The sequence below is a fragment of the Ostrea edulis genome, chromosome 8, assembly GCF_947568905.1.
Source record: "Ostrea edulis chromosome 8, xbOstEdul1.1, whole genome shotgun sequence".
Classification (NCBI taxonomy): Eukaryota; Metazoa; Mollusca; class Bivalvia; order Ostreida; family Ostreidae; genus Ostrea; species Ostrea edulis.
In genome coordinates, this window is record NC_079171.1 from 37,204,520 (window position 1) to 37,224,269 (window position 19,750).

General features: G+C 36.0%; 2 protein-coding genes across 3 annotated transcripts; one reads left to right on the forward strand and one right to left on the reverse strand.

Annotated features, from left to right (window-relative positions):
- Positions 1-1,153: 1,153 nt before the first annotated feature.
- Positions 1,154-8,183, forward strand: LOC130049688 (uncharacterized). The gene is made up of 8 exons (XM_056147595.1): positions 1,154-1,769; positions 1,869-1,931; positions 2,154-2,201; positions 4,009-4,733; positions 4,827-6,367; positions 6,614-6,950; positions 7,729-7,845; positions 8,094-8,183. Exons 1-8 carry the CDS (start codon positions 1,154-1,156, stop codon positions 8,181-8,183), a joined length of 3,537 nt encoding a protein of 1,178 aa, XP_056003570.1.
- A 2,485-nt stretch (positions 8,184-10,668) lies between these two features.
- On the reverse strand, positions 10,669-18,067 carry LOC125662600 (uncharacterized). Of its 2 annotated transcripts, none has more exons than XM_048894850.2 (5): positions 17,898-18,067; positions 14,531-15,078; positions 13,175-13,807; positions 12,975-13,064; positions 10,669-11,095 (listed from the first exon to the last, which is right to left on the reverse strand). In XM_048894850.2, the coding sequence occupies exons 1-5, from the start codon at positions 17,927-17,929 to the stop codon at positions 11,022-11,024; spliced, it is 1,377 nt and encodes a 458-aa protein (XP_048750807.2). In that variant the 5' UTR covers positions 17,930-18,067; the 3' UTR covers positions 10,669-11,021. The 2 variants fall into 2 exon arrangements, with proteins under 2 accessions (XP_048750807.2, XP_048750806.2); XM_048894849.2 differs by lacking the exon at positions 17,898-18,067 and adding an exon at positions 16,434-16,578.
- Positions 18,068-19,750: the final 1,683 nt, after the last annotated feature.

Sequence of the window (19,750 nt, forward strand, 5' to 3'; positions counted from 1 at the left end):
CTGAACCCGATTTCGTATCAATATGAAAAGTTAATTCACTGAATGTTAAATTCACGGAAATTTTGTTTCGAGGAATATAGCGATAATTAACTCTGCGAGTTAATTTCCTGCTATGCAGTAGTCTTGTGAAATCTGATTTAAGTAGGTCTGGTGTGAGGTTAGATATAAATAGTCCCTGTATATTTGAGACGGGTTTTATATATCCTGTATGGTGCGATTAAGCTTCCATGTCATATATGTCCAATAGTCTTTTCGGAGAAGGTGAATGTGCAAGTCTAATATTATCATTCATTATATACAAAACGGACCATACACCATTTCACATATCTCGTCGTGAATGCTAACTATATGTCATGGGCTACATGTAGGACAATATTTTCTAAAGGTGCACATGCGTTACTAATCATTGCTGCAAACATTTCTTTACATCCATTGTTATCCATAAAGAAATATAACGTCACATTTGAGTTGATGTAGTCCTCCGGTGTATTCTGTAAGGTCACAGGATGAAATTGCCCTGCCATTAGAATAGCCTTTCAGTCAACTGAATGGCTCAATTTCATTCTCTGGGTGTTGTGTATATCAGTGCAATCCCGGGTACTACCTATACAATGTTTTAGAACATTCATTGGAATATGAACAAGTGCAACTTAAAGTTGCAAGATTTTCGGTGGTTCATAAAATGCGATATACCCACCTACTAGAAATTCATAAACATTAGGGTGTTGGTATCGTAGGGTTTGTACATAGTGTGAATAAAGACTTGTACACACGGAATCAATGATTTGAGTTGCTGATGATACTATAACTATTTTTTATTTTTCGACATCATTCCATTTAATAGCAACGAAGTTTGATAACGTCTCGATATTAGGGAGCGATTCTTGAGAATAATGTTAAACAATATACAATCAATCAATTGATATTGGTCAATATGTCTTGATGTTTAATTTTGATTAACTACATCTGATATTATGCCCTTCAATAGTGAAAAATTGACAGCAGAATGTTAGACTAGTTCTACATGGAGATAGTGCTGGAACGAATGAATATCCTCCACAATGACAGAATAAACAAAATATACTCTTATATAATTAAATCCTTTACAATGACATGAATTTTATATTTTGCAGACACATAATTATATCAGCCAATGGCTAGTAGTTCCTACAAATCAACAGAGGAGACAACAAACGCCAATCGAGCCTGCCGTCTTCTCCTGGGCCCGTGTACCGACCAACTCCGATATGTTTTTCGTTATTATGTACCTCCGGCAACATTTCCACACGTCATTGTACAACAGAGCCCAAATCTTCCTCGTCTAACAGTGGCTCAGAGGGATCTCATCTTACCTAGAGGTCGAACTTATGTTGGAATTTATGATGATATGGATATCCCATTATTGTATATTTTACTTAGGAATATTTGTAATATTGTACCCCATAACAATGGTTGGGGTTCTGATCCAGACCACAGGGATACATCTCTGTCTGCCAACATCGAGAGGATCCGCATCGTTAGGAATAGGTGTGTACACTCCTCCAGTCCCTCCCTTTCCAAAACTGAATTCAACTCCATTTGGTCCGATGTCAGATCATCAGTTGTGGACATAGATGCTTTTCTCAGCAATGGAAATCATTACGAAAAAGCGGTTGACTTCCTGAGACATGAGACTATGGACAGTGAGCGTGATGAACTTTACTGGAAAGAGCTAAGAAGACAAGCCGAAGAAGATCGAGAAACCAGAGACATGGTGCAAGATATAAAAGGTAAGCCTGCTGAAATGCACAAAATATCATAGATGAACTTTCCTTGATACATTTTTTGAAACTTCAGAGCATTTTCTATTTACTTTTCTTATCTTAAAGGTCAAGTGGAAGAGATCAACAAAGACAGATTGGATATTCATAACAAGATTCAGATAATTGACGGTAACATTTTAGGATTATTATGGAAATACATATTTTACAGACGCAAGAGATGTTGTTCATTGCAAATTTGCATAATTTGAAGACAGATTTATGAAACTAAAAAGTATCTTTTCAAGACCTAGAAGTATGAAAAATACATCAAATACAAATTCCACGAATTAAATATTCCTTAATACGTTGCAGTGTTCAATGTTATACAAAAAAAAATACATTTCATTTCAGATGAAGTATCAAAGAATCGACGGTCAGCTGTCCCAGACAATGTGAAGGGTGAGTAGAACAATATCACTTTTTTGTCATGTTAACGTTTCATAGTTAAATTGCAAAATGGTTGTTCATCATGTTTCACGTAGTTTGCGCATTATGTTGACTCAAATATTGTAAAATATTTGATATTTTAATAGTTTTATTCAAACTTTAGTTCTTCTGAGGCAAAATAATTTAATTACACTATCAAGTTCGCCCCATTTCTGATGATATCACATAATAGAACTACTTAATAACTTGTTGCATTATTATATCGACGATAGAATATGCGAAATGATGATCTTAAACGAGACTGTTGAAATCCTTGCAGTATCAACGTATTTGTCAGTAGCCTGTTTGGATTTAGAAATTGATCATACGCAGAACAAGCTCTGGCGTATAGAATGTATTGAGAGACATAAACAACATATGCGGGAGATCGTGGAATATTGCTGTATTGATATATTGACGATGGAGAAACCGAAGTCATTGTGTTTCTTATAAAGATGTTAGTTTGCCGCTAAAATCTAAGGTCAAAGAAATGAAATCATTTTCCATAGTAAATCCCATGAGGAAACCAGAGGCACATAGTTCTTATCGGCCACCACAGTACTTTCCATTACATTTTCCAAAGCTCGACATTTCATGTGAATGAAATTTTAAAAATAATCAATGCACAAAGTTTTCTATTCTATCATTAGATAATTTTCTGTAAGGTTCAAAACTTATACTTTTTGAATATTGATTAGGAAGCACCATGTTTGGATACTCATGTAATACTGTAGAATCATTTAAATTCGTGGGGCCAATTTGCGTTGATTGCTGAATTTGTACGGGTTCGTGGGGACGTAATTTCGTGGATTTATATATTTCTAAGAAAGATAACTCTGGAATGTAATTATGATTATTTATTCCTTGAGGATGTAAATTCGTGGATGAGGGGTAACCACGAATTCCACGAAAATTGAGCCACCACGAATTCTAATGATTCCACAGTAGTGACAGAACTTGAACCATGATGTCATAGATTTCATAATTTCAGCAAACGATAATGTTTCAATGTTCATCATAATCATTCAAGCATGCCCCACACTGGGTCTGATTCTTAATCAAAAAGATAATGAATTTCACAATTTTGATAGAGGGTTTATAACTCACTATAATTATTCAAACAGTTTGATTGCTTGATGCCCAGGAGTAAAGAAGTTATTTGAAGATTGCATTAATTTGGATTATTTTGGCCCCACCCCTCAGTGAGACAGGGATCATGAAATTCACAATTATTGTTCCCCTTACCCTTAGATGTTATAAGCCAATCTGATTTATAATTGGGTTCAATCGTTGCAAGGAAGAGTCTGAACATATTTCGACTGACACACATTGCACGACAAAGGACGAAAACAGATAGCAATAGGTCAGCTGACTTATTCAGGCGATATAATGAAAAAGTGAATCCAATGAACAGCAATTCGTTACCTTCACCTTTTGACCATAATCAATTTCAAAATCCTAGAAATAAAACAACTTAGAGCTGAGGAAACATGAAGGCCCTGGAAACATTTCACTAGTTATTTGTTATTAGATTTAGCAAGATATAGGGCCCATGGCGGGTGTCACCGGTCAACAGGGGATGCTTACTCCTCCTAGGCACATGATCCCATCTCTGGTATATTCACGGGCCCCTCTTTGCCCAACTCACTCTTTTGTATTGCTTATAGGAGTTATGAGATTGGTCGTTGTTGGTTATGCAAACATTTTTGATCAAATTCATTCAAATTAAACTTATTACATATTCTGTACAACGTAATCTAAATCATATGTTTTGATGCAGATGGTTTAAAGATGTCAAGGGATATATTTTCAGCTCTATATGACAACGACATCTTAGAATGGAAACAAGAGGATAATCTTTTTTATGAAACTCACAACTTCACTGCAATGCTAGAAACAGTGAGAAAACAGCATTATGTTATTTTCGTCGGTGTCCCAGGATCTGGAAAATCAGCTACGGCTCATCACATCGCCCTAAAGCTCCAAACGGAAGGTTATGAGATTGTACCGATCAAAGACATTAGGAAGATAGAGGATTATTGCGACACTCAGAATCCCCAGGTTTTTGTCATTGATGATGTGGTAGGTGTATTTGGGCTTCAAGAGACGAAATTGAACACTCTGTCAGATTACAAAGATAGAATACAAAAACCTGCAATGCCAGACTCAAAAACGTTGTTAACATGTAGAGAAACCGTGTTTAGAAAAGCACGCTGCGTTACTTCTATGTTTTCCAACGAAAACAATGTTGTTATGTTACATAGTCAAGAAAATGATCTGAACGACAGTGACAAAATCGGCATCATGAAATCAAACAATATAGATGCAAAGTTTATGTCCCCAGCCATTTCGACTTCAGTATCAAAAATGTTCCCCTTGCTTTGTAAAATGTTTTCAATGGAAGGAAAATTGAAATCATATGGATCTTCATTTTTCCAAGGTCCAGTTCCTTGTCTTTTGAAGGAATTTGACGAAATGAAGAGGCAAAACAAAATACATTATGCTGCCTTGATTTTATGTTTGATGAATGAAAATAAAATATCACAAAATATTTTGGATAATGCAAAAGACAAAAAAGATAATACAACGTTCTTAAAGATAAAATATGAAGTTCTTCAGAAGTGCAAAATTTGCAGCCAAACGGATAATTTTGAATTTCTAGATGCATTGTCAGAAATGGAAGGTACATACACAAAACTTTGTGGCACAGAGTTTACTTTTGTTCATGACTCCATGTTTGAAGTAATTGCATACCACTTTGGTAACCAATTTCCTGAACTTATTATTCAATATATGAGTAGTAACTATATTGCTAATTTCATCAAACCGTCGAAATGCGAAGTCCATAATAGCGAAAACGAAAGTGAAAGTAAAGTGAGTGGATTTGGTGGAAGTAGCGAAGTAACCGATGAGGGAGGAATGTTGTTCGATTTGACTATACGAATATGCGATAATCAATACCCATTGCTTGCAAAGCTTTTGTATAGGGACATAGAAGCCAAGAAATTGTATGATGTTTTCGGAAGTGATATTTTGAAACATCCCGAATTGTGCAAGTCCTTTATTGATCTTTTAAAGAGAAAAAGATATAGGAAACTGAGATCGTTATTTCTGTCAGGACAGATAAAAGTATGTAAATCAATCTTTGGTGAGATAGGTGGAGAAGACACAGAAATACGGAAGCTACTGGTGGATGAAAGACAAGAACCTTTCAGCGCTCCAACAATACGAGTTAGAGTGATCAGCTGGATAATCTACTATGGACATAATCAGATCCTACAGTACCTCGTAGAACAATGTGCACGACACAATAAAACATGTGATCTCTTTGAAAATTGCTATGAGGGTTATAGAAGTCATTCTATAATGAGTCACGGATGGCATTTTCATATACAAGCTGAATCTAAAATGATTATTGAGCAAACCCGTTTACTTGTATTGAGTTGTTATAGTGGTGACATCGAAACTGTAAAAATTTTATTGAAAAATGTCAACAAAACCTCCATCAATAGAACACCAGAATATTCAGGTGATGTTAGCTTTTGGAGAAGTGTGAGAAAAACACCATTGATAGCTGCCTGTGAAGTTGGTAATATGAGTATTGTGAGGGAATTATTAAAGGAGGGGGCTATTGTCAATCAACAGGGTAACAATTGTACACCACTGACGGTTTCATGTGCAGCTGGACATATGGATGTGGTAAAGGTACTGCTTAAGAAAGGGGCAAGTGTCAACCCAAATGGGGGTTTTGACACCCCGCTGATAACTGCATGCACATATGGCCATGGCAATGTAGTTCGGAAACTGCTCAAAAGGGGTGCTGATGTCAATCAACAGGGCAAATATGACACGCCAATGATAGCTGCATGCTGGTGTGGGCATACCGATGTAATGAGACACTTGCTTAAAGCGGGGGCCAATATAAACTTAAAAGGGATGTTAAATTCACCATTGACAGTTGCATGTACGTCTGGACATGTAACAGTTGTTAAAGAGTTGATAAAGTTGGGGGCTGATATCAATATACAGGATAGAGACAGGGAAACTCCATTGACAGTAGCTTATGAGGAAGGCTATACGGGTATTGTTGAGGAATTGCTAAATGCTGGAGCTGATGTTAAATCAGAGAATCAAGATGGGTACACTCTAATGCATTTAGTTGCATTAAGTTTCTCTAAAACTGATTCAAAAATACAGCAGAAGCTATTTGAATTTGGTGCAGACTTTACAAAATATAATAGTTATGGTGTTTCGCCACTCTATGCTGCGTTGATACAAAACAATAAGAAATTTGTAAAGCAATTTATATCACAGACCAGTACACCTATGTTGAATAGCGCAAAAATTCATTTGTTCAACATATTGATAGATTTGAAACATGGTAGCGTGGGAACTAATAGTAAGGGCGACGTCATGGTGACAGATAGACGGGTGTGGAGTATGGATAGACGGCATAACCTATGGAAATCAATAAGATATTCGAACTCCGATTCACTGCGACATTTACTGTGTTTGGGTCTCTCTGTAAATCAACACTTCCAGCTGCATGGCATTCGGGGAAGAGAGCATGACAAGTCAAATGTCAAGCCTTTATTGTTTGCGGTAATTGATGAACTTCCTGTAGAAATGGGAGACAAAGTGATGGTCTTGTTGCAGGCAGGGGCAGACGTTAATGTCAGAATAAAGTATGAACATAACGAAACTGAATTAGACAAGGCGGGGGTATCTGTCCTTGAGAGGACAAGACAGTGGGTTTCTCACAACAGCAAACCTGAAAATCGATGGAAACAATATCACATTTGGAATTACAAAGCCGCGTTAACAGTACTAAAGAAACATCTCAGGCGATACTCTGTGTAAATTAGATCATCTTTATATACATTTTAATCTGAATATAAGTTCAGAAAAACAGTTATGGAGCTAAACGTACTGCAAGTGAAAGAACGAAGAATTAATGTTGTTAATATACGAAAGTTTGAACATATGATAAACAGATTATGGTTAATTAGGGTGAAAGGCGATCTATATTAGAAAAGTATATATATAAAATATTCACATTCACTGTTTACTTAAATATAATTAGCAATTGAAACCGAATTCTATTTTTCCACATACGTTTATTTCTGCGCTGAGTTTTGAAATGCTAGAAAGTGTCGCAAGCGTGTGCATTTTTACAGCCAACTCGTGCCAATATCCACCAATATAAGTCCGATAACCCTATAGTATCATATATCAAATAAAGCACTAACGCACTCCATACATTATACTTGTGTGAAACTCAAAATATAATTTTCTTTCACAATCTGAAAGACACTTCTTAACTAACAACCCTCTACAGAAGTCAAACATGGTGTCATTTTTCTACTTGTTTACGAATTGAAAGTTGACAATATGCATGATGTACAACTATAACATGTTAACTAGTGTTGAAAATGGGATAAATAATTTATTATTTTAGTTGTTTGTTGTTTCTTTCTTTGTTCTTTACATCGTATTGAAGAATTTTCAGTCATCTGGAGATAACACTGGCATTAAATGGAGTGCCACAAAGTTTGACCCAGTGGCGGATTTAGGGGAGGGGGACGTGCCCAAAGTTGTAGCAGTGGGTGTGTGGGTGGTATGTGCTGACGGCTATTGTGATTAAGATACCTCCATTTCATATGCCCTCTCCGAAAGTCATGACCTTCACTTCCAATGTTTGCCGCTAAGCGAAGTAAAATTCACTTAGGTTTGACGCAGTGTCGGAAATAAAGAAGATAATTCCCGATACTCTCTTCCAAAGAAGTGAGTGCCTCATGGTTACAGTTGTTTTATGCTTATGTCCAATTGTTTCACTAATGTAGAGACAACATCATTAATTGTTAGGTGAGGTATCCTGTATATGACGTAGCAGTAAGAGTTCCCATCATGACAATGCCTAGCATGACAGTCCCGTGGAGATCGGGATTAGATTAGTTCCTCAGTACCCCTTGATTGTCGTGAAGGGCGAGAAAATGGGACGGTCCTTCGCAAAAGACCACAAAAGCTGGGTCCTTTGACAGCAGTAACTGCCGAACATCAGCCTAACATTTTCAGTCCTTCACCGACAATAGTGACGTCTCCATGAGTGAAAAAATTTCGAGCGGGACTTTTAAAAAAATACAATAAACTAACCTACCATGAGACGGAGTCTATTTTAAGGTTTTATCCGAAAGTTCCGTGACTCTAAGGTTTGACAAAGTTCTAGAATCGGGAATAGAACTTGACATTAGAGTCACGCTTTAGAAGCGATTGTCCAAAGTATTATGCTATACGTGTGCACTGGCAAAAAAAAAATGTGTGTTACGAGTAAATCTTATGAAATTGGGTTGTTGTGGAAGGCGAAGATAACGAACAGTGATCAATCTTATAACTCCCACAAGGAAAGCAAAATAGAGTTTGGGAAACATATACCCCTGGCTATACCACAGGTGGGATCAGGCGCCTAGGAGACCTGCCTTAAACCTTATATCTTGATCAGGTGAATGGAGTTATCTGTAGTTAAAATCAGCGTACCAAGACCGGCCAAACAATCGGTATGAAACAAGTTAAACAGCATTTGACCCAATGATAGATTGTGTTGGCAAAATAGATCGTTATATCGTCAATCTCCGTAAAGAAATGTGTGCACATGTATTTGGCGCATGCAAAAATTTATAAGATAAGCAAGAGGCCCATAGTCCACAACGCTCACCTGTGTTACAAGAGCGATCCTCCACTTCATTGATTTACTGAGAATACTTAACCACAGAAATGAATATTCATGATCTACTTGTTCATAGGAAGAAGGTTTTTATGAATGTTTACTATATATATTCGCATGTAAAACTTTGATCCCCTATTTAGGCCCCACCTACCCCCCAAAAACCACCGTAGAACAACGTTGAATTTGTCAAACCCGAGGATGCTTGTATATCATGAAGAACAATCAAAGCCTTGCTATTATTGAGAAAAATTTTAAATATGATTCTATATATTCCATCTACAACTTTATGGGATCATTATTTGAATTTCCACTTATTAAGAAAGTTTTTAAATAAGTTTTGTCTTTTCTTGTACAGTGGTTCGTGAAAAGAAGATTTTGAAATAACATAAGCATATGTTCACTACTACTTAATCATATCCTCTTTGTAAAGAGTGTGACCCTTCATTTGAACTTGAATCTACATCATTCCAAGATGATCTGTGGCAAACTTAGTTGAAAATGACCCTGTGTTTTTTTTTTAGAAGACGAAAGGTGTTTTAACAAACAAACGAACACCGGACAACTGAAGACTCAGAACAGCTCAGTTGTGCTGTTCATATGAGCTGAAAGGTGAAAATAACGAACCCTGATCTATCAATCAAAATTTAGATTAGGCCAAACACGGACACCTGGACACACCAGAGGTCGAATCTCCTGTCTACCGGTCACCTGCGTGAACCCTATGTCCTGATGAAGCATAATTGGAGTAACCCATAGTCAAAATCAGTATATAAAGAACGGCCTAACAAATAGTATGAAATACGCCAGACAGCATACCACCTATTGTCAGGTTGTATTCTCAATTAAGATCACTACAATTCAATGAACACAGAATTTGAGAAATGTTGTTGTCAGTAGAAACATGTTGGGTTTTTGTTGTTTTTTTTTTTTTTTGTTTTTTTTTGGTTTTTTTTTTTAGTATTTTCTGTTGGAGCGACTTCAAAGTGAATCTTTAAAAAGGGCTGGAAATGAACACATTACATGCGTAGCCTACACGTGTTTTCTGCTATTAATTTATATTCTTTACAAACACCATCTTCAATAACTATAGGTTCTCGATAGAACTAGGATGGAAGTCTTCGACGCTCCGTCCGGTGTTTGTATTAACCAACATTTTTCACATTTTTTATGAACTAAGACTTATAAATGGAATAGTCATTTTGTTTGAAATAACAAGGAATGACGCTAAGTTTTAACTATGCTATAGGAAATAACACTGGAAACACCGTACTCTTTTTCTAATTAATTTCTAATTAACTTGAAGAAAGCACATAGGTAACAAAGCAATCCCTAAACAGACATTCCTACCTACATGTGTTAATAGCATTTTCTTCGTTTCTATTATTTCTCGATATGTAAACATTCTTTAGTCTCAGTCTATGAGTTTTCGTTTTAAATAAAAACTATCTACTTACAGAAAATTAATATGTCAGCCAAACTAATTAATGTCGAAAATTCCACTTTCTATTCAAAAGGCACCAGTACTTTGATAAGCAATATGATAAGATTGATTTGTTATCAAACAGATGTACAGGCAAAGCATGTATGGTTGACAGTAGTATTTTAAATGCTGAAACAAAACAGAATAACAGAACGAGAATATCATTTAAAGTTCTAGATATTGTAATCAGTCCGATTCATGTATGCAAAAGCAGTGGACCAGAGACGTAAAGACCATTTGTTTAATTTTTCCTTTATTACTACATCCACATGAAACATATTTGAATGATACTTGGATACCCTCACTACAAGTTATAAATGTTATATCTACATACATGGTATGTTAATATGTACGTCCTTATATTCAAACTCACAAAATAATAAAACATTTCTGTTCAGAAAAAAAATATTCGATTCATACTAGAACCTCTATAGATAAGTAAAACTCTACTACGCATGATCAGTGAAAAGATCAACTTCCCATGACAACGTTGATCCGGTTCAATGTGCGCAAGATCGCCTTGAATGACATATTATCTGTTTGACAATTAACAATCAAGTTTCATTAAACTGAACAAACGAGTTTACAATTATTTGGCTTTGGGAGGTAATGGTCCCGCATCATATGGGGGTGGTTCGATATTACCGGAAGTGGCACCATATCCTGTAAAAAAAAAAATACAACAAAATTAATGTAAATACCAAATAAAACACCGCAACAGAATTAGTTCCAGAATGTAACCACACAAAATGATACTCTAACTTACAAAGATATTACATTATACATTATGAAACGTATTGTTTAATGTCCTGCTCGATAATTTGTCACTCTTATGAAGTACCATGAAACGTAAAACAAGAGGATATACAACGAATGCGAAAAAAGCCGCAATCTCCGTTATGAGATAATTGAATACAGTACTACTGGGCGTTTCCTTTTAATCACCTCGACCAGTGTTCATAGATAAGTGATTTATGAATCTTTATGGCCATCACTTTAATGTTTTCATGATATCTAAAAGGGTGATATTAAATGTCGTGCGGAAAAGGTGTAGCTCTTTGTTATTTTTATTGTTCACGCTGTTAGAAATACATGGTGGAAATAAAGAAATACAGGCTACAGATGATAATAGAACAGGAACTACATAGCTCATTGTGTTGATTTCAAGGCTGAACTAGTAAGATATTGAACAAATCTAGACTTTTTATGACAATTATTTCCCATTCATAAGATTACGTAACGGTAACGCTTCGTTAAAAAAAAAAACCCACCATGACGCCATTTTACTGACTTAAGCTTGTATCACGCCATTGTAGTGTAGTACAACGGGAACAATAGAACACGATCTAATTATATTCAGACTTCTTAGATCCGTGCCGTATACTCTTGTAACGATTGTGAGCGTATCTTAGTATCTGATTTCAATTAGATTGTAATACAAGAGGCCCACAGACCTTATCGGTCACCTGAATCTAGTGAAAAAGTCTATGGGCTATGCAATCTAGAAAACATTTCCTGTTCTGAACATCTAAGCTAAATTTTAATGTTCACCAACAGTATAAAACAAGATATGTTCTTAAAACTTCACTGCCCTCAAAAGTGCATACACTAATGAAAGGCTTTAAATAAAAGGTGTATTAACATTAACACATTAAAATGTATGACTAATTTGGACTCGTGCTAAAGTCATAACCCTGGGTTGTGAAATTCACCATTTTTTTGTACATCCCTTTCTGCTACATGTATTCCTAAGTATGCATTTAGATTTTATACAGTATCAGCAAACTTACACATAAATACCATATCCTAAGTTTGGCCCCACCCTGGGGTCAAAGCCCTTACTCGCCAAGGGAAAATCAAATTTACCTGCTCTATCCATTTAGCTTCAGTTTAGCATCAAACTTAAAGCACTAAAGAAAATGTTATTTAAGTGTTTTACACATAAACACTATATAACAAGTTTGGCCCCGCCCTGGGGTCAGAACCCCTACCCCGGGGATCATGAAATTTATAATTTTGGTAGAGGCCTTCCTGCTCTACATCACTGTGTATTTAGGTTATTTTTTTTTAATACATGTGTGTGGTTCTTGAGAAGAAGAGTTTTGAAAATTGGTCAATTTTGGGCAGTTTTTGCCCCGTCCCTAGGGCCCCAGGGGTGCTGGAGTGCTGAAATTTGCAATTTATGTCCCCTTTGTCCCAATGATACTTCATACCAAATTGGAAAAGAATTGGACAGATAGTTATTAAGAAGTTAAAAATGTTCAATTGTTAACGCACGACGCACAACGCATGACGGACGACAACCAACTGCAATAATTCACCCGAGTTTACTCAGGTGACCTCAAAACGCATTGTATTTCGGAGACGATTTACAATCGCCTGATTAGTACATCAAAATATATGTTTTACTGACTTGAATGTCTACTGATTTCCTTAGTAACATTTAAAAGTTTGATGTCACAATTTGGTGAATGTTTCTTTTTTATGCCGAAATTATTTTAAAATATTGCGATAGAAAATGATTGTAGAACGACATAGTTACCAGAATTTCTAGCGAGGGTCATCCCAGGGAAAGGCGTGGTGTACCCCTGGGGATTTGTTTGAACGTACTGCCCTCTCGCTTGTCCACCAGCTGCAAAATAAAATCATGATATAATAGAAGCATGACTTAATCATCAATCATAATTTAATTATATATTTACATAAAACAAAATTCTACATGATTTTTTTTTATCTCGGTACCTTCAGGCATCCACGCGACTCCTCCCTGGTAACCGGGAACAAAATTCGGATTGTGGACTCCCTGGTTATTCCTTCTGAGAAGCGTCTGTTCCTTCATTTCCTGATTGCAATCTTCCACCAGCTTGAAGAGCCGGCATCCGTCAATCAGCCAACCAATGCCGAACAAACCGAAAGTAAAAAAATATAAAAATCCCCACCCGGGTCTGTTCAGGTAGAAATGATGAAACCCGAGAAAACCGAGGGGAAACCAGAGCAGGTACGCGTCGTCCAAGTATCTACGGGGGATGAAGCCTATCTCTTTACTCTGGTTGTACCGCTTGATTAATACTGGGACACGGCACCAATCTATGATATATCCAATGCCAAAGATTCCAAAAGTGAAAGTATATACAAGTCCAAAACCAATTCTGTTTAAGTAGTAATGCTGAGCCCCGATAAATCCGGTAGGTGACGCTGTGAGGATGAAAGCAGTGGCCGTGCTTTTCTCTGTGGAGAATGGGTTCCTTGAATTGGCCTTCTTGACGTGGTACGGTATCAGGAATAAATCAATCAGCCATCCTACTCCCAGGAGTCCAAAGGTGAACATGTACAGAACCCCTAATCCAATGTTGTTCAGGTAAAAATGATGAAGGCCTGGAAAAATGTGAAAAATCATGAACATCTTTATCAGTAAATGAAATCATGGTTAGGAAAAACGATGATTGGGGAGGTGTCATTGTATTGTATAACAGTATCATGTTGATTGTATGATAAAATTTTGCAGCATCAGTATTTAAAAAAAAATTGAATAGCATTTTTCAAATTTAATTATACATGAACAAAAGTAAGTCTACTGCAGAGACAATGAAATTCAGTGTGAAGTAAATTTGGTAATCCAAATGTATGTACTACGATGTGTGTACTACGATGTGTGTACTACAGTGTGCTTTCTTTGTTGTTTTATCGGGTGATGAAATTAGCAACCATTGCTGAAAAAAGTCAGAACCCGCAATGTCGATAACGCAACCAAGAAAGACATTTCATTATTTATATGTCCATGTTTCAAAAATATAAACTAGATTTAAGTATTAATATCTCATATCGTTGACCATTCGTTACGATGACCCTTCGACCTTGACGACGCTCCATATTTGGTAATGATTACGTGGACATGGATACTAAAACAACGGAATCGAACTAGTTTGCAACAAATATGAATTCATCGTCGAGGATGAAAACAGTATCAGTTTCAAAAGAAATATAAGAGAACAGATTCAGTGGACATGGTCGCTGTAGATATTAGATTGTATTTTGCATATGTTAGACTAAGACTGTTGAATTCATAAGAACAGTATTTACCCACGAAACAATACTTGCCTAAAAATCCCCCTGGCAACCATAACGTATAAGCATCGTCCACGTGTTTTCTGTTGGTGTTAACCTTCTCGGGTCTGGAGGCCTCCTTATTACAGCGTGACACTAACAGCGGCAATCTGAAAAGATCGATCAACCATCCGCATCCGAGTAACCCAAACGTGAAGAAGTATAGAACGCCCCATAGGGGGCGCCTGAGGTAGAAGTGATGCGCTCCAATGAATCCTAGCAGAACAAAAAGGAGATAGGCCTCCAGGATCGATTTTTCCGGTTTCGTTGGAGGCACGAATATAGCGGGAGGGTTTGTGTTGTAGCCAGCATACGCCATTGGTGGTGACTGTGACGTCATTGGCGGATATTGTTGAGGTGGGTATGGTGGCGGAATTTGTGGATACGCATGTTGTGGTTGCGTCTGTGGTTGCTGGTAAGTGGCTTGTGGTGGCGGATTGAAGCTTGGCGGATATTGCGGCTCCACAGGCGGCTGGCCGGCGCTCTGAGACCCAGCGGCCGTTTGATGACGTGTCTGAAGACTCTCCTTTTCTGTTGACATTCTAAGGAATACATAAACCTGCTTTAAGGAGACTTGATACAAACAATAAATATGGATTCATGGGTTGATACATATTTTTGGCTTAATTTGGTTGTAATAGGTACAAAGACAAAATTCTTTAAACAAATAAGGAACTTATAAATTTCATTTGATGTTCAAAAGATGAAATGTATTACCATTCCATTGATTTGGACTTATTTTAGAAAATACATTCCTAAGCGGTAAATTGTATTCATTTTCCTTATGAAATATGTCGTTAACGTGTTCACAAATATGACAGAATCGTTCTTATTTATTCTATGCTTAAAATAAATTTTATTTATGACATTATTATGCATGAACCTATTACATGCACAAATACCAACTTCCGTTTTTCGCAACATAATACAGCATTTGTAAACATGTATTCGTTCGGTTTACCATGTAGTAGAATTTCACGAAAGGGTATTTCCCTGTTTTTAAACAGCACGACATAAAAATAGAAGTAATAATGAAAGAGGACTAAAATGTGCAGGCAGGGCCGTAAATTAACCTTCAATTTGGAGGAGGCAGGAAATTAGGCGGGGGTCTGGGGGCCGCCCAGGCCCCCAGACGCTGAGCACATTTTGTGCACACTGAACACGTTTCGTGCAAAATCCTTGATTCTAGGGCCTTCTAAGATGTTACTTGACTAACTCATTCTAAAAGAAAGATTTGGAATGCTTTTTAAGGGAGGTATCATGTTCTTAGTTAATGAACTTTAAATTTTAAATTTTTTTGGCTCAAAAGTTGGAGGAGGCAGCTGCCTCCTCCGCCTCCATGTAATTTACGGCCCTGGCAGGGCACCACAGCGGGGTTCTATTTCATTGTTTGTTTTTTTTTGGGGGGGGGGGGAGTTGGGGTTGTTGTTTTTTTTTTGGTAAAGTTTTAAGTGAACAGCTTTGATCACAATTACATGTACGAAACAAATTCGGATTATGACTCTTTAAAACCCAAAATCCAGATTCTAGACTCCACTAATATCACGTGGACTGGGAAAATTCTATGCAATATACAAACGAAAACACGAATAACATGCAGTTCATAATGTGTATTTTATAAACACAACTGTCATCGAGTTCTCAATGAAGCAAATGGTGTGCCTTTAATAAAGTATACCTAGTTCGAATCTGTATTTAAAATTTGACAAGATACATCACACTGTGGTTGAGCTAATTTAATGTCATTTATTCACTGAAAATAAATGACGAAGTAAGAAAAAAAATATGCATATATAAGTTAAACAAAATGAAGAAAAACAAATGTCTAGAAATAGTTGAACAAAGATTTCACAAAGCGTCACAAATTATGATGAGTATATTATATACATGTTCATACATTACACGTATATGTAGATAGCGCCTAAAATGTGTCACAACGATTCTTGAAGCCATGATATCCCTATGACACGTGCAATATATGCATGTGCATAGTTTAAACAGCCATTCTTCAGAAATGGTTCCAGTTCCATGGATGCCAATGGTTATAAAATGCAACCTCAATAGAACTCAAAATTGACACTAGATATCTAAAGATTTAATTGTCTTCTGTCGACTTAAATTCAAAATATATACGAATAAAAGATATTTTGCCTCGAATTTGACTGCTGAAAACATATTTAGGGACGTCAGGTGACCGTCTACATACATTTCTACAAACCAAAATTCTGTATAACACCCTTATTTGGTGTATTCATAGTAATGAATACAACACAGCTACCAATTGACACTATTCCTATCCATTTCACCGACATTTAATTCCCCTTAGAGAAAGGAATTTGACTAATTAATCATGATTTATTTTTTTTATTCAGAAAATTTCAGAGGGAAAATACATTTTTCCAATTACGGCAAACAAATAATGAACCAGTAAACGTCACGCATTTATTGAATTGCAAAAACAAAATATTAACTACTGAATATCAACTGCTAAAAATTAACTGCTGAATATTAACTGCTCAAAAACAGGAAGTGTGTTATGTGCCATTATTACTGGATGAGAATATCGTTACGTAAATCGGAAGAAATGGCGTTGAAGTCGCAGCTAAACCATTTTTACGTGGTTTTTATAATTTTTGTTTTGTTTTTGGTGCCCACTCGTCTTCTCAATTGTTTGCATGGCTGATTTCGTTTGAATTGGGTTAATTTCCTATTCCTTCTTCCCCGTTTACGTCTAACAATTCCCTGTACTAATTACTAGCTGCAGAAGGCATTTGTAAGTACTTAGGCATAACTTTTGTCCGGATCCTTTTGTCAATAAAAGAATATGTTTAAAGTATCTCTCTGTCGATGAATTTAGTTAGTCGTTTGTCATCGAAGTCGGGTGGGGGGATGACGATATCAGGTTAAAAAAATAAAATAAAGCGAGGATCTTCTATCTGGCCTGATGATGATATGTTTGCCATGTTTGGTTCAAAATCTCATCACAATTAAAATTCAAGATCAGAGAAAGATCTCAAAATTTGTAAAAGATCAGCATTAAGTGTATGATTACGTGACAGTGGAAAATTCAGCTACCTCGCTATTTCAAATGACATATATAGCTCTTTCAAATGCATTTTACACATTGAATACCACATGCGTGTTATCAAAATATTTTGTAAAAATGAAGAATGCTGATAAAAACCTTGCGACAGCCTAATTAAAACAATTTCTAGAGAATAGCAGTTGAAAATGTTCTAATATATGTATATATGTATATAGTATTTTCTAAAAATGCTTTAATGGGGAAGCAAACTATTTTACCTAGATCAAAGTTTAAAAACAATCTAAGGAAGAGAATGATTAAATGTGTGTCACTTACCTGGCGAGCAGTCGCTGTTGACAGACAGACATACACTTTTATATAATGCTAAATTCTACAAATCATAAGGTAATTGTGACGACACAATATCAGGGCAGGTGCTGGTGTATATATTTACTTTCCGTGTAACCACCGCGTGATCATGAATATAATGATAAAATTGTTGTGCTATTTTTATACACTCGACAGAGTCAGGTGATGCAATCTGGGGCGGATCAATAGTTTTTTAAAAAATCTAATTCATCATTGAAACACTTTGATTCGCGTTTCCTGTCCGCCATTTGTTTGTATCTCGTCTGTCCATTGTTAACTTTACATGTGTAGGCCTGATAACGATTTTTTTTTTTTTAATATGTCTTCAATAATTTAAAAAATAAATATACCATACATGTATGTACCCCGGCAAGAAATCTATAAAAAGTATGACACGGCGTCAGTGCGGAGAGGAAAAAAAAGGTGTAGATTTCTACATACCAATATATAACCTGTAGATATATGTTTGAACGAAAGCCTTCTCGAGAATTACAGAGGTACAGTTTGTGAAATTGATATGTAATTCTCCTAACATGTTTACAATCTGTTTAATTTCTATTGAAATCCATTGCTTGTCATTTACAACTACGAAGATACATTTTTTTTTAAAAAAAATCTAGTTAGATACTTGTCTGTCCGCGTGGGAATATATATACATTACACGAACTCCGCCACCTATTTCGAAGCATTGTTAAAATTCTTCGAAAATATATTTTCTTGTTTACTTTTCTTTAATGAGTAGATGTGTACGTCGAATAAAGGTGACAGATATTCCGGACGCGCAGGTTAGCCGTGAACATCGAGTGAATAACCTTCCACAAATATTGCGTTGGAATTACCATAAAATGAAGAGAAAATATCAATAGCTATAGCCTTATGTGCAATGCGTTTAGAACTACAGCTGACAACTATCAGTATTTTTTGTGTTTTTGTCCTCTGGCGAGTAAGACATAGCCCGTGAAGTCGATGGAGTCCATAACTATGTATGTCACGACAAGCGAACGTACGAGTATGGTTTCTTACAGAAAATATTAACTTTTGTTTTATGCGATCAAATTTCATATACTACAAATTTTCTGAACCCAATTTGAGTTGGAACAAAGTGGGCTGTTTTTTTTTTTTTGTTTTTTTGTTTTTTTTTATCTCGTGTCTCAGACAAAAAATCAATATCCTCGGCATTAGTATTTTCTCGAAAATGTCCATGTATACATCGCTCTTCTGGAATGCAACATGTACATTTGTTTATCAAATGAATATGAATTTAAATTGTATAATTATATATAATATGCAGTTTAATTCAACTCGTTTCCAAACATTCGCGTGGGATCTTAAGCGACTAACATATCATTTACTAAGATTTCTTACATTACTAGAAAACAGCTCATTTTAACTCAAACTATGGATAAGAAATGAAAAATGTACGAATTCCTGAAGCTCTTTAATTCTCATTTATGTGGGTTATCTGTATTATTTAATAGACCCATTATGTTAAAAGCTCATGCAAACCAGCGTATGCAGGATTATGTATTCTTCAAAACAAAGTATCAGAATTTCGCAACTCATTTTAACAACACAAGGACAGTAAATGTAAACATTGCAAACTTTTAAAAGCAGCGAAAGAATTGACCCAAACAGAAGTCGGTGAACTGCATGAATAGGCCCACTAGTCACGAGACAACTGTAATGTACCACCTCGAAAGAAATCAGCATTAAAAAAATGAAAGAAAAAAAAAAATTCTGTAATTGTTAAATGATGTTTATAGGTTTTATTTTTATGCATTCACCACTGTGAGGTGTTGGACCGTATATTTCGCAATCAT